Raw genomic sequence first — 13,211 nt, forward strand, 5'->3', positions numbered from 1 at the left:
TCCAAAAATCACCTCCAAAGTGATTGATTTCATCCCGTGTAGAGCAACATACTGAGTTCTGTGTTTCTATGTCGTTGAAATCTAGCCACAAATCTGTATCTGGTCCGGTACTTATTTTGCTCGTAATTTTTTCATTGAACGACAGTAAGGAAATGTGTCGTATTCCTTCCGTAAGTCAAGGAAAACGAAATCAAACTGAGTGTCTTTGTGCACGGTGCACTCCATTTCGTGGTCGAATAGAGTGAGCTATGTTTACTAAGAATTCTGTTTACAGAATTCTTGTTGGTTTTTATAGAGGAGATTTTTCTTTCTCCAGAAACGTTATAATGCATGAGCATATGACTTGTTCCATAATCCTACAAATGTTTGACGTCGGCGGTATAGCCCTATAATTACATGCAGTAGCTCGATGAAGACCAGTGTCTTTTTCCAGTCTCGGGGTACCCTTCGTTGATCCAGCGACCTGCTATAAACTGCTGTTAGAGGACATTTATAAAGTAGCGCACAGCATGCAGTTTTCTTCCAGCTGACGGTGTAACGTTATGTGTGATAGAACCCAAGGGATGCGAATACAGTTGAGGAGCCACTGTAATCCTTGAGTGCACAAGAGCCAACCACAGCTCACTCAGAAAGTTCAGTGCTGGTAACAGGAAGCGCGCATCTCGCTGGATGGTATCTGCTGTTAGCTGAGTAGGCTCGAGTCCACGACAACTGAGAGCCGAACTAACACCTCTAGTGGGAATGACACGTTGCCGCATCATCTTGCTGAATATGCAGGTCGCGCGCAGGGTTTTGTTCAACAGAGAGATGGCAGATGTGTACGGGACATCACCTACACATTCCTCACTCCACAGCAAGTGCATCATCTGTCGGAAGAGTGACCTGTTGGCTAGCGAGTTGTGAGGCCTCAAGTGGTTTGCAGCGCGACCGTATCCTGCTGCCAGCGTGTGCCAACGTGCCTTTTCCCGCCGAAAGACGTACTGCCTCCACCCATGATAATATCTGAGGCTGGTCGTGACGTATGGGATGGTGGCTTATGGTCCCCCGTTGTGAGTTGGCGCTACTGGATGGCGTTGATGCTCACCAGTTGTTATCCAGTACTGGACTGGCGAATGATTTGAAGCAATGTAACTCATATCACCCGTTACAGTGACCTATGTCGCCAACACATGACTACACACTGTAGGTAGCTATGATTTCAATGGTTTCCCCCAAATGGACGTTATATGTTTCTTCAATCCATCACAATTAGACTTTATTACTTTCGTAAATAAACTAGACCATATGCGAGGATTGACCAGAAAGTAATGCACCACTTTTTTTCTTGAACAATTCTTTATTGAACACAATGAAAATTACACACATGAAAGAATGGTGTTTTATCTACACACCCTATTTTCCCACGTAATCTCCATCTCATTCTAAGGCCTTGTTCCAGTGCGAAACAAGGCCGTGTGTGCCCTGTCGGTACGAATCCTAGTCCTGGTGGAGGAGCCAGAGCTTCAGTGTGTGCATCACATCCTCATCGTCCTCAAAATGTCTTCCAACTCCCTACTCGTAATGCTCAGTCATCACGAATCACAACATCAGCTGGCTGCAACCTGTCAGGTGTGACAGCCGTGGATGGTCTCCCCGACCGCTCCAAATCGTGGAGCTCCACCGAACCGCCTACTGATGACCTCATCCTCCATGCCCAGCGACTGTATGTACTTCTGTCGACAGCAGATGCTCCATAGACTTTGCTCAAGCGTTTGTGAATATTCACCACAGTTTCTTTCTCTGCAGTGAGAAATTCAATGACGGCACGTTGCTTGTAACGCATCACCTACAGACGCCATTTTGAAACTGTGCTGCAGCTACGCTATCTGTAGGAAATGACGGAAACTTGACGCGCTCACTCAGGACACTTAAAACAATACGAACATCAGGTTAGCCAATCGTAGCATTGTTTTTGGCTGAGAAAAAGAAATGCGGTGCAGTACTTTCTGGGCAACACTCGTAAATATATTAGCCATAATATCACATGTGTGTATATTTGTTCCTAATGTTTGGTACACCTTAATGTTAAAGAATTTCTGTTTACCTGCTCGTGTATCTTAAACACATAGCACGCTAGCTTGCGAGGCACGATATTAAGCCAGGCCCAAATTGAATCTCTATGGCTGGTAAGCGACTATTCATCTGGTATGCTAGTCAAGCTAAGTGTGGTTTTAAAGGTGGTTTCCCACGCCCATATAGACAAGTGCTGGGCTGGTCTCCAGTCACAGTCAGTTAAGAGGTGGTAACACACTTGATGTGCCCATTTATTAGGACTGGTTTTAAAGTTTCTATCTGTTTAAATCCGGGCGTGGGGTGCCAAATATAGTAGCATTGTAAGCCAAATACAACGTATCTGCTATTGTTGTTTTTACTGTTAAGTGTTAATTTTTAAACGTTTATTTGTGCAATAGACGTTAGCAAAAATGGCTCTGAGCACTATGCGACTTAACTTCTGAGGTCATCAGTCGCCTAGAACTCAGAACTAATTAACCTAAGGACATAACACACATCCATGCCCGAGGCAGGATTCGAACCTGGGACCGTAGCGGTCGCTCGGTTCCAGAATGTAGCGCCTAGAACCGCACGGCCACTCCAGCCGGCAGACCTTAGCATCCGTTCGTATAATGTACTCGTAATCTGACTGCCATAAAATGTTGGAGAGAGAATGAAAAGTAGAACGTATTGTTGATCGCTGAAATTCCTGAGCCTTTATCGAGAAACAGTTCCCTTTGCTAACACGCTTGTAATCAGCTCCGTGTTACCATCAGGACGAGGGTGTCTTTCGTTCGAGTGAGTCAACATTTGATGGCTTCGTAGGTGAATGATTACATGAAATAATAGGCCTATGGACATTCCTTTTATCACTGCTTATTTCCAGTTTGTTTTACAGCATTAACTGTTATCGTGTAACTTTCAAATCGATTGCACCACATTATATCACCATATTCGCCACTTCGCTGAATTAATAATTGTTCGATTATTCTCCCACTCAGTGGTCACGCTGATCTTATACCCTCAGCATTCTGTCTAAAATTTTTAATTGTGTCAGTATTTCTACAGCGCTCTCTTACCGTTCTCCGTTATTGACGTTCGTGTCCGCTGCTGCTAACGTCCTCAGACATTTCCCATCTGTGTCGCGGGGCTACCTTAGTGCCCCTAGTACTCTTCCCAACAACGTCCTTTTCTTTTCAGTTCCTTTTCTGATCAAACTTACTATAAAATTTGGGCTGAGTACAGAGAAGACTTAACTATTCATTTATCTACACAAACGTTTACATTATTTTTCAATTAACAACATGTGAGGTCATGTCGAAGTTTACCGAAGATGTGGTCACCTTATATCAGTTTACAAAACTCGCTAACAGATACAAGTGGACTTCATTTTTAAGCAGGTGCTTTTGACTGCCTTAACAGATATGACACAATAATGGTCCAGCAAATTCAGCACTGCACTTTAGAACAACAATTAATGAATATGTCATTTCCAGTTTTTTACCGGGAGAGAAAAGGGTGTACCTCAGTTCTGGTTCTGTACGACTTGAAGAAATAAACAATGTTCATTTGTACGCAGTAGAATTCTTCAACTCTTCAACAAGTCCGATTTAGGACCCCATCAATTTCTTTACAAGAAAAATGCTATTATTTTCTTAATTAGATATCTTAACGCTAATCAGTGATTAATCAATGGTGCGAGATTAGTGATAACTCACTTATGTTAACATATCATCACAGCTAAATTCATTGTCTCCGATAAAACCTCACAACATATTCCGATCCAACCACCCCATCCCAATAAAAGAAGCTTTCACTATGACGATTAACAAAGCACAATGTAAGACGCTTGAAAACGCAGGACTGTATTTACCAGAACGTGTCTTTTCGCATGGATAGCTATATGTTGCGGTTTACGAGTTTGCAGACACAGTGATATTTATGTTTTTTTCTGAAGACTCACACAGCCAAAATGTAAACGCCAATTACATTGTAACTACTAACACTGTTTTCGAAGAAGTCTGGAAAAGTAAATAACTTCTAACAAATTGTTCTGAGCACTATGGGTCTTAACATCTGAGGTCATCAGTCCTCTAGAACTTAGAACTACTTAAACCTAACTAACCGAAGGACATCACACACATCCATGCCCGAGGCAGGATTCGAACCTGCGACCGTAGCGTCACGCGGTTCCAGACTGAAGCGCCTAGAACCGCTCGGCCACATCGTCCGGCCGAACTTCTAACAAAGAAAAGTAATCTGACAAAGACAATTCCTGCTTTTCATGTTTTACAGTTAACCGTATTGTATATAATGGTATCACCTTTTTAATAATGAGAGCTATATTTGTTACTACTACTTTAGAATAAATACCTTTTATTAACAAAAACTTTCTTTTATTTATTTTTCCATTATTATATTACCTATTCGTGACTGATCAGAATACAGTGCGGATTATTCGCGATGGTAAACTAGTCTCTCAATAGTTCCGAAGAAATCACTTTTCATTACACAATACAGCGTTCGTCATTTCCAAACTTGTATGTCCAGTAAACACGTTCGAATACCATCTATGTACGTAACTATCTGCTCTTCTCAGAGTGGTCGAACTCACTTTAAAAGCTGTAGTTTGTGCTCGCACTGTAACCCCTATCCAAGACTGGCAAACGATACACGTCGTAGGGAGGCAAGCTGGGTGCTGTTCCTGCAAAGTTTGACGGCTGGATGGATGGGCATTTCGGAACACATGGCGCCCTATGCCCGAACAGCAGTGTGACAAATTGCGGTCCGTTAGAACAGCGTGTGATACACGGAGCTCATAAGTAACTGTCCGACAGCTCAGCACCCGAGGAGAGTGAAGGACATGCAGTATTCATCAGGCGTTTGGCAGCGTCTGAGGACGTGACAGTCAGCTGACAAATTTCCCACGAGTTGTCAAAAACAGCACAAGAGCCCGCGGGAACTGCACGTGTGCAAGCATATGCGAATCAACAGCTCCGAACTACGAAATACGTCCAGTAAATTAATTTACTTTACGGGGAGAAAGTTTACGTGTTTTTCTGGTACTTATGTGACTACTTCCACATCGGGTACGAGCAAAACAATGTCCATAACAAAAGGGAAAGACGCCGATGACAAATTAAGTGGCACAATGGAGCTTGTACCAACGTGAAAATGTTAAGTGCTTGATTTTGAGAAGTGGCATGAAATGAGATGCCGGATGGAATTTAGTAACAGAGAAGAGGATTATAAGACTGAAAATTGTTGGAAAGTTTCTGAAAACGTGCAGTGTATTTGTAAGGAAAACCGCATACAAGAGACTAGCTCTCTCAGTTCTAGACGTTGGTCCAGCATTCCAAGTCCCTACCAAGCGGGCATGATGGCATACAAGAATGAATTTGAGTATCTTTCGAAAATGTTAGACGTTTTTCTCGGAAAACCATACTGGTAAAATTCATAGAAGCGGCATTCGAGCAAAAATTCTGCTGCCTCTACCTTAAATCTGGCGTGGGGATTATGAGAATGTTATGAGATAAAGGCACATATCTGGGCATTTAGACAGTCATTTTCCCTGGTTCCACTCGCAAGTGGAAAATGATAGAAAATCGCCAGTAACGATAGAAAGTACAGCATTAGGCTATGCACTGAACACCAGCTTCGACAGTATATTGCACATGTAGGTGTAGAACAGCAGAGAGCTGCATAAATATGAGAGGGGCGTTCACGAGTAATGCAAATATTTCCTTCTCGGCCAATTTCGCTTGAAAAACTGCCGAATCTGTTGTGGGACATCGTGCACTATTCTCGCCTCAGCTGCTGCAGTTTCATTAAGTTCCCATAGGTGGCGGGGCAATACGTAGGCTTCAAACTGCATCTAAAACGAAGGTGCGTTCCAAGCACAGAGCTGTCATTGAGTTTCTTTTGCTGGAAAACCAGACCGTGGCAGATATTGACAGGCGCTTGCAGAACGTCTACGGAGACCTGGTAGTGAACAAAAGCACGGTGAGTCGTTGGGCGTGGCGTCTGTCATCATCACAACAAAGTAGCGCGAACCTGAACGATCTCCCGGGTGCCGGCCATCCGAACACACTCGTGCCGCCTGCAATATTGGGACACGCGGACGCTCTCATTCAATGCGAACCACGGATCGCAATCAAAACACCTCGGTGCTCAGCTGGACGTTCTGTTGGCAGGAGTGACACACTCGTCCACCAGTTGGGGTACACGGAAGTAATGTGCCCGCCCGGTTTCTCGCCACGTAATAGAAGCCCATGAAGAGCTATGGGGGACCATCTGTGCGGAACCGTTCGTGCTTTACGATGATGGTCGTGGCAATCTTTTGGTTAACATCGTCACAGACGATTAAAAATGGGTTAATCATTTCGAACCGGATAAAAACGGAAATTCATGGTATATCGCCTAACCACCTCTCTGTTTGATATCTTCCCTTATGGTGCAAAGATCAGCATTGAAGTGTATTGCGCTACCCTCAGGAAATTGAAGAAACGATTTCAGCGTCTTCGTCGCCACAAACGAACTTCTTCTTCTCCATGAGAATGCAAGGCCTCACACAAGTCTGCGCACCCAAGAGGAGCTCACAAAACTTCATTGACGTGTTTTTCCTCATCCATCCTACAGCCCTGATCCTGCACCTTGCAACCTCTGTGTCTGTTTGGCCCAGTGGAAGGATGCACGTCTTGGGAAGCAGTACATAGATGACGGGGTAGGTGTTGATGCAGAAAGACGTTGACTCCGACATTTAACAGTGGAGTGATACCAACGGAGCGTATAGTCCCTCCCAGGAATGTAGGATAAGGCCGTCGCATTGAGATTATGTTGAAAGGTCGAGTTTTGTAGCCAAAAGAGTGGTGAATAATGTGGCGTACAGGAATCTTGAATAGAACCACCATGCTTTCAGGAAAAAAAAAAGTATTGCCTTACTTACTGAACGCCCTCGTACATAGACAAGACAATGTCGTTGGACTTATATTACATATTATACCTGACTCATGAAACTCTGTTGTAACTGTTCATCGCCGTTCTTGCTGTTGAGTGGTTGTTTACTTGACAATTTACTACAATAAATAAATCCACCAAAGAAAGCAGTCTTCACACAAAATATTCGTTCACCATGAACATAATTACATTTCCTATCCTGTGGACTTATATTGTGTTTGAGTCAAATTTCTGTTGACATTTCACGTTGTAGCTCCATGCCTTTTAATATTAAATTATCTGTGAGGTCGGCGTGATTAACGTTACATAAAAGCAACCTGGATATGTTTGTTAGACCCTAAGCCCTCACTACCATACCATATCTACATCTACATCTACATTTATACTCCGCAAGCCACCCAACGGTGTGTGGCGGAGGGCACTTTACGTGCCACTGTCATTACCTCCCTTTCCTGTTCCAGTCGCGTACGGTTCGCGGGAAGAACGACTGTCTGAAAGCCTCCGTGCGCGCTCTAAGCTCTCTAATTTTACATTCGTGATCTCCTTGGGAGGTATAAGTAGGGGGAAGCAGTATATTCGATACCTCATCCAGAAACGCACCCTCTCGAAACCTGGCGAGCAAGCTACACCGCGATGCAGAGCGCCTCTCTTGCAGAGTCTACCACTTGAGTTTGTTAAACATCTCCGTAACGCTATCACGGTTACCAAATAACCCTGTGACGAAACGCGCCGCTCTTCTTTGGATCTTCTCTATCTCCTCCGTCAACCCGATCTGGTACGGATCCCACACTGATGAGCAATACTCAAGTATAGGTCGAACGAGTGTTTTGTAAGCCACCTCATTTGTTGATGGACTACATTTTCTAAGGACTCTCCCAATGAATCTCAACCTGGTACCCGCCTTACCAACAATTAATTTTATATGATCATTCCACTTCAAATCGTTCCGCACGCATACTCCCAGATATTTTACAGAAGTAACTGCTACCAGTGTTTGTTCCGCTATCATATAATCATACAATAAAGGATCCTTCTTTCTATGTATTCGCAATACATTACATTTGTCTGTGTTAAGGGTCAGTTGCCACTCCCTGCACCAAGTGCCCATCCGCTGCAGATCTTCCTGCATTAAGCAATGGTCCCATAACACTCCCCTGTGGCACGCCAGAGGTTACTTTAACGTCTGTAGACGTCTCTCCATTGATAACAACATGCTGTGTTCTGTTTGCTAAAAACTCTTCAATCCAGCCACACAGCTGGTCTGATATTCCGTAGGCTCTTATTTTGTTTATCAGGCTACAGTGCGGAACTGTATCGAACGCCTTCCGGAAGTCAAGAAAAATAGCATCTACCTGGGAGCCTGTATCTAATAATTTCTGGGTCTCATGAACAAATAAAGCGACTTGGGTCTCACACGATCGCTGTTTCCGGAATCCATGTTGATTCCTACAGAGTAGATTCTGGGTTTCCAAAAACGACATGATACGCGAGCAAAAAACATGTTCTAAAATTCTACAACAGATCGACGTCAGAGATATAGGTCAATAGTTTTGCGCATCTGATCGACGACCCTTCTTGAAGACTGGGACTACCTGTGCTCTTTTCCAATCATTTGGAACCTTCCGTTCCTCTAGAGACTTGCGGTACACGGCTGTTAGAAGGGGGGCAAGTTCTTTCGCGTACTCTGTGTAGAATCGAATTGGTATCCCGTCAGGTCCAGTGGACTTTCCTCTGTTGAGTGATTCCAGTTGCTTTTCTATTCCTTGGACACTTATTTCGATGTCAGCCATTTTTTCGTTTGTGCGAGGATTTAGAGAAGGAACTGCAGTGCGGTCTTCCTCTGTGAAACAGCTTTGGAAAAAGGTGTTTAGTATTTCAGCTTTAGGCGTGTCATCGTCCGGAGTGTCTGGATATGCTGTTTCGAGCCACTTACTGATTTAACATAAGACCAGAACTTCCTAGGATTTTCTGTCAAGTCGGTACATAGAATTTTACTTTCGAATTCACTGAACGCTTCACGCATAGCCCTGCTTACGCTAACTTTGACATCGTTTAGCTTCTGTTTGTCTGAGAGTTTTTGGCTGCTTTTAAACTTGGCACTGTGGCGCAACAACTTCAATAAAAGGAGATGTAGCTGATACAGTGTGCTGTAAAACACTATACAGTGGGTATGAGTCACAAGACAAATGTGGTCCATATTGGGATGTATATTACACACTGCACACAAAAACATTTATTTTCAAAAGGATATAATCACCATTATAGTAAAAGCCTGTAAGAATGGAGACTGAAGTGTAATATGTGTCTTATCTACAAAGATCCAGATAACCAGAAAACAGGACTGAGTTATGACACCAGTTTCAAGAAATATACCACCATCATTAACTTTGTAAACCCCAAAAAGAAACTGTCTTACAAGGTGCTGTGTGTTGTATGTAATTTATAGTGGTCGAAATTCCTAAGAAAACATGCACATGCTTTCGAGCAAAACATACTCGCAAATCATGAGTAACTACAACAGGAAAGATGCACTAAGCATAGGGTTAATTACATGGGAGATAGCTTTGTCATTCATAACACAGTCGTTAAATTTAAAACAATATAAATACTACAGACATTTCTGAAATTTCATTGTAAATATTTACGCAGCCAAACCAAATTATTAACGAAGAAACAGATTTCAGTTTCTCCTTTAATTAACAGACTCGTCCCCAAGGATTGTTTAATCTGAGGCAACTGAGTTCAATCCAGTATTCTTTAATTCCTGTTTCGTTTCCAGACCGAGGTGGTCCACCTGCGTCCCGTCTTCGGTACAAATGTGATAGGTGATCCAGGCGCTCTCTTTAAAACAAGTTCCTAACATTCGTTTCCCCTCATTTTTGGGTTGGCGTTCAACAAACGGGTCACCCATCTTGCAGAAAGCTTTCTCGTAGTTAAAGCTTTACTTAAAATGCACTGTAGCTTTTTATTATATTCATATGGCTTTAATAGTTGAATACATAATAACATACCGTGCATTTTCTCGAGGTTTCCGTCTGTGGCTGCAGTTCTGGGATGTCCTTCACGTATATTGTCTGCAAGAGAAACATAGAAATGTTAATATTTTGCAGTCCATTTCTTCCACTGTAAAAATCAAAGAGCAGACTCCTTATGAAACTGTACCTATCACAAGCGAAAAAACTTCATAAAAATAAAAGAATTTTAGAACCGCAAAGTATTCCAAATTATCCAGTTTAACGAAACATACGCAATGCAACGTTATAATGCCATGTAGACAATACTGCTCTGCAGATCAAGATGATATTGGACCCATGGTACTCCACATTTATACAAACACCGATCTTTTCACCTAGGCCTCGTATACGCGGCATACAGCTACTGAATTCATTGATGTTGACTGTGCGTTAGACATGGCTGAAACAAGGTGTTTTCGGTTGCATCGGTTTTTTTCAGCTTCAGTTTAACCTGACAATTAAAATCGCTCAAAAACCTGGTTTCCGAATTAACCAATTTTAATTTTTTTAATTGTTGCAATTTCCAACAATAACATCGAAAAGTAGTGAAGGATTCTAAAACTCTATCAAATTTTTGCATTACAAGTTTCAAGATACATACAATCAAATATCATCACGGTAAATGATAACAGCCAAACTGTTGCAGGATAAAGATTTATTGAAACCCTTACCACGGTTTCGGTACATCTAAATATACTTTCATCAGAAGCAAAAATACACCTACACAGGAAGACACCTTCATTAGCAAAAAACTTATCAACATAACTGAGACAGAAGAAAAACAAACGCTTGTAGCTTTAAGTATACATGAAAATTACCAAAGTATTACAAGCACAAAACTTTTAGTCACTTACTAAAATCACATCCTGCAGCGGAGATGCATAAAACAATCGTGCAAAAGGCTGCACCAGTAGTTAAAATTAAAATATCACCTACATCTGTCCAGCATAATTATGAAGAGATGGTCGATGCGAACGCAGCATACATTTCCAAAAGCTACCAGCAGATGAAGGCATACTATGTAGACACAGACAGCAGATCAGCTACATTCAATTTATATTACGAACTATGAATTAAATGATAAGTTTTAATTTATTTCTGTTGCCACGACTTCCTTGTATTATCTCATAGAAATAGCAGCCAAAAAACAGGTTTTGTCTAAAATCTGTAGTATTCATTTTCTTTAACTATTTAGAAGGTAAAACCTGCTTTCAGCCGATAATATATCTTTGCTTATGTATGGAAAGTCAAATACTATTGATTTTATTCTGCCAAACCAAAGATGATATTTAATAGAAATTCAGATGAACATTTTAAAAAGTAGCCAAAATGTAACACTTACAAGGAACAATTACATGGTAATAGTTAAAATTTCAATAACAAATTTATGTATGATGAATATTTATTTTTTTATCTGTTCATAATTATTTGTTCTATAACGTCTTGATTTGTAAGTTGGCTTCTTTGACGGGAAACAATGCCACCCAAAGACGAAACCAATGTTTCAGACGAGCAGAACGCTCTACCAAACTCGTTTTAACAAAAGTTTCAATTAAAACGAAACTTATTTGCACCACTGGTATGGTAAACCGATAAACCTGTTATAACTGAGACCAAACAAATACCGGAAAATACCGGATACGGAACTAAAATACAGGTATCGGTTTTAACCAGTTAGTTTCTCCCATCCCTGCCATTCTAATTCCATGGACCACCCTCTTGTATCAGTAGTAGCGGATGTCTCTGTCCGGTTGCTAGGTAACTGAAGGACATCTTCCCGCCAGGGGACAGTGAGGTGACGACCAGAGCCAAAGAAACTGGTACACCTGTCTAATATCGTTTAGGGACCCCACCAGCACTCAGAAGTGCTACAACACGACGTGGCATGAACTCGAATAATGTCTGAACTGGTGCTGGAGAGAACTGGCACCATGAATTCTGCAGGGTTGTCCATAAATTCATGAGGACGACGGGGTGGAGATCTGTTCTAAATGGCGCGTTCCAGTGCATCCCAATATGCTCAATGATGTTCATATCTGGGGAGTTTGGTGGCCATCGGAAGTTGAAATCGGAAGTGTGTTCCTGGAGCCACTTTGTAGCAATTCTGCTCGTTTGGGGTGTCGCGTTGTCCTGCTGGAATTGCCCAAGTCCGTGGAATGCACTACGGGTGCAGGTGATCAGACAGGATGCTTACGTACGTGTCACCTGTCAGAGTCGTATCTAGACGTTTCAGGGGTCCCATATCAACTGCACATGCCCCACACAATTATAGAGCCTCCACCGGATTGAACAGTCCCCTGATGCCATGCAAGGTCCATGGATTCATGAGGTTGTCTCCGTACCCGTACACGTCCATCCGCTCGATACAATTATAAACCAGACTCGTCCGACGAGGCAACATGTTTCCAGTCATCAGCAGTTTAATGTCAGCGAGGCGAGGCGAGGCGAGGCGTAATGCTTCGTGTCGCGCAGTCATCAATGGTACACGAGTGGGCCTCCGGCTCCGAAAACCCAAATCAATGTTGCATTCGCACGCTGACACTTTTTGATGGCCTAGAATTGAAATCTGCATTAATTTGCGGAGGGTTGCACTTCTGTTACGTTGAACGATTCTCTTGGTGGTCGTTGGGCCCGTTTCTCAGAATCTTTTTCCTCCCTCAGCAATGTCCGAGATTTGATGTTTTGCGAGATTCCTGATACTGACGGTACACTTGTGAAATGATCGGACGGGAAAATCCCCACTTCATTACTACCTCCGCGTTGCTGTGTCCCGTCGCTCCTGCGCCGGTAGTAACACCACGTTCAAACTCACTTAAATCGTGATAACCTGCCATTGTAGCAGCCGAAACCGAGCTAACAAACGCGCCAGACACTTGTGTTATACAGACGTTGCCGACCGCATGGCCGTATTCTGCCTGTTTCCATATATCTGTGTTTGAATATGCCCATACCAGTTTGATTGGCGCTTCAGCGTGTGCTGACGGACCTTTCAGCTAAACTGTATATAGTTCACAGTTCTTAGTTTGGATTGGATTGGATTGTTTCGGGGAGGAGAACAGACAGCGAGGTCTTCGGTCTCATCGGATTAGGGAAGGACGGGGAAGGAAGTCGGCCGTGCCCTTTCAAAGGAACCATCCCAGCATTTGCGTGGAGCGATTTAGGGAAATCACGGAAAACCTAAATCAGGATGGCCGGAGGCGGGATTGAACC

General features: G+C 42.8%; 1 protein-coding gene across 1 annotated transcript in view; it reads right to left on the bottom strand.

Moving 5' to 3' along the window:
* Nucleotides 1–13,211, bottom strand: part of LOC124789267 (dipeptidase 1-like) — a 1,467,693-nt gene that overhangs the window by 1,062,046 nt on the left and 392,436 nt on the right. Inside the window, exon 3 of the mRNA XM_047256565.1 lies at nucleotides 9,999–10,061. Within this exon, the coding sequence (XP_047112521.1) occupies nucleotides 9,999–10,061 (63 nt within the window). The remainder of the gene's footprint in view (nucleotides 1–9,998; nucleotides 10,062–13,211) is intronic.

Source organism: Schistocerca piceifrons, chromosome 3 (assembly GCF_021461385.2).
Source record: "Schistocerca piceifrons isolate TAMUIC-IGC-003096 chromosome 3, iqSchPice1.1, whole genome shotgun sequence".
Taxonomy (NCBI): Eukaryota; Metazoa; Arthropoda; class Insecta; order Orthoptera; family Acrididae; genus Schistocerca; species Schistocerca piceifrons.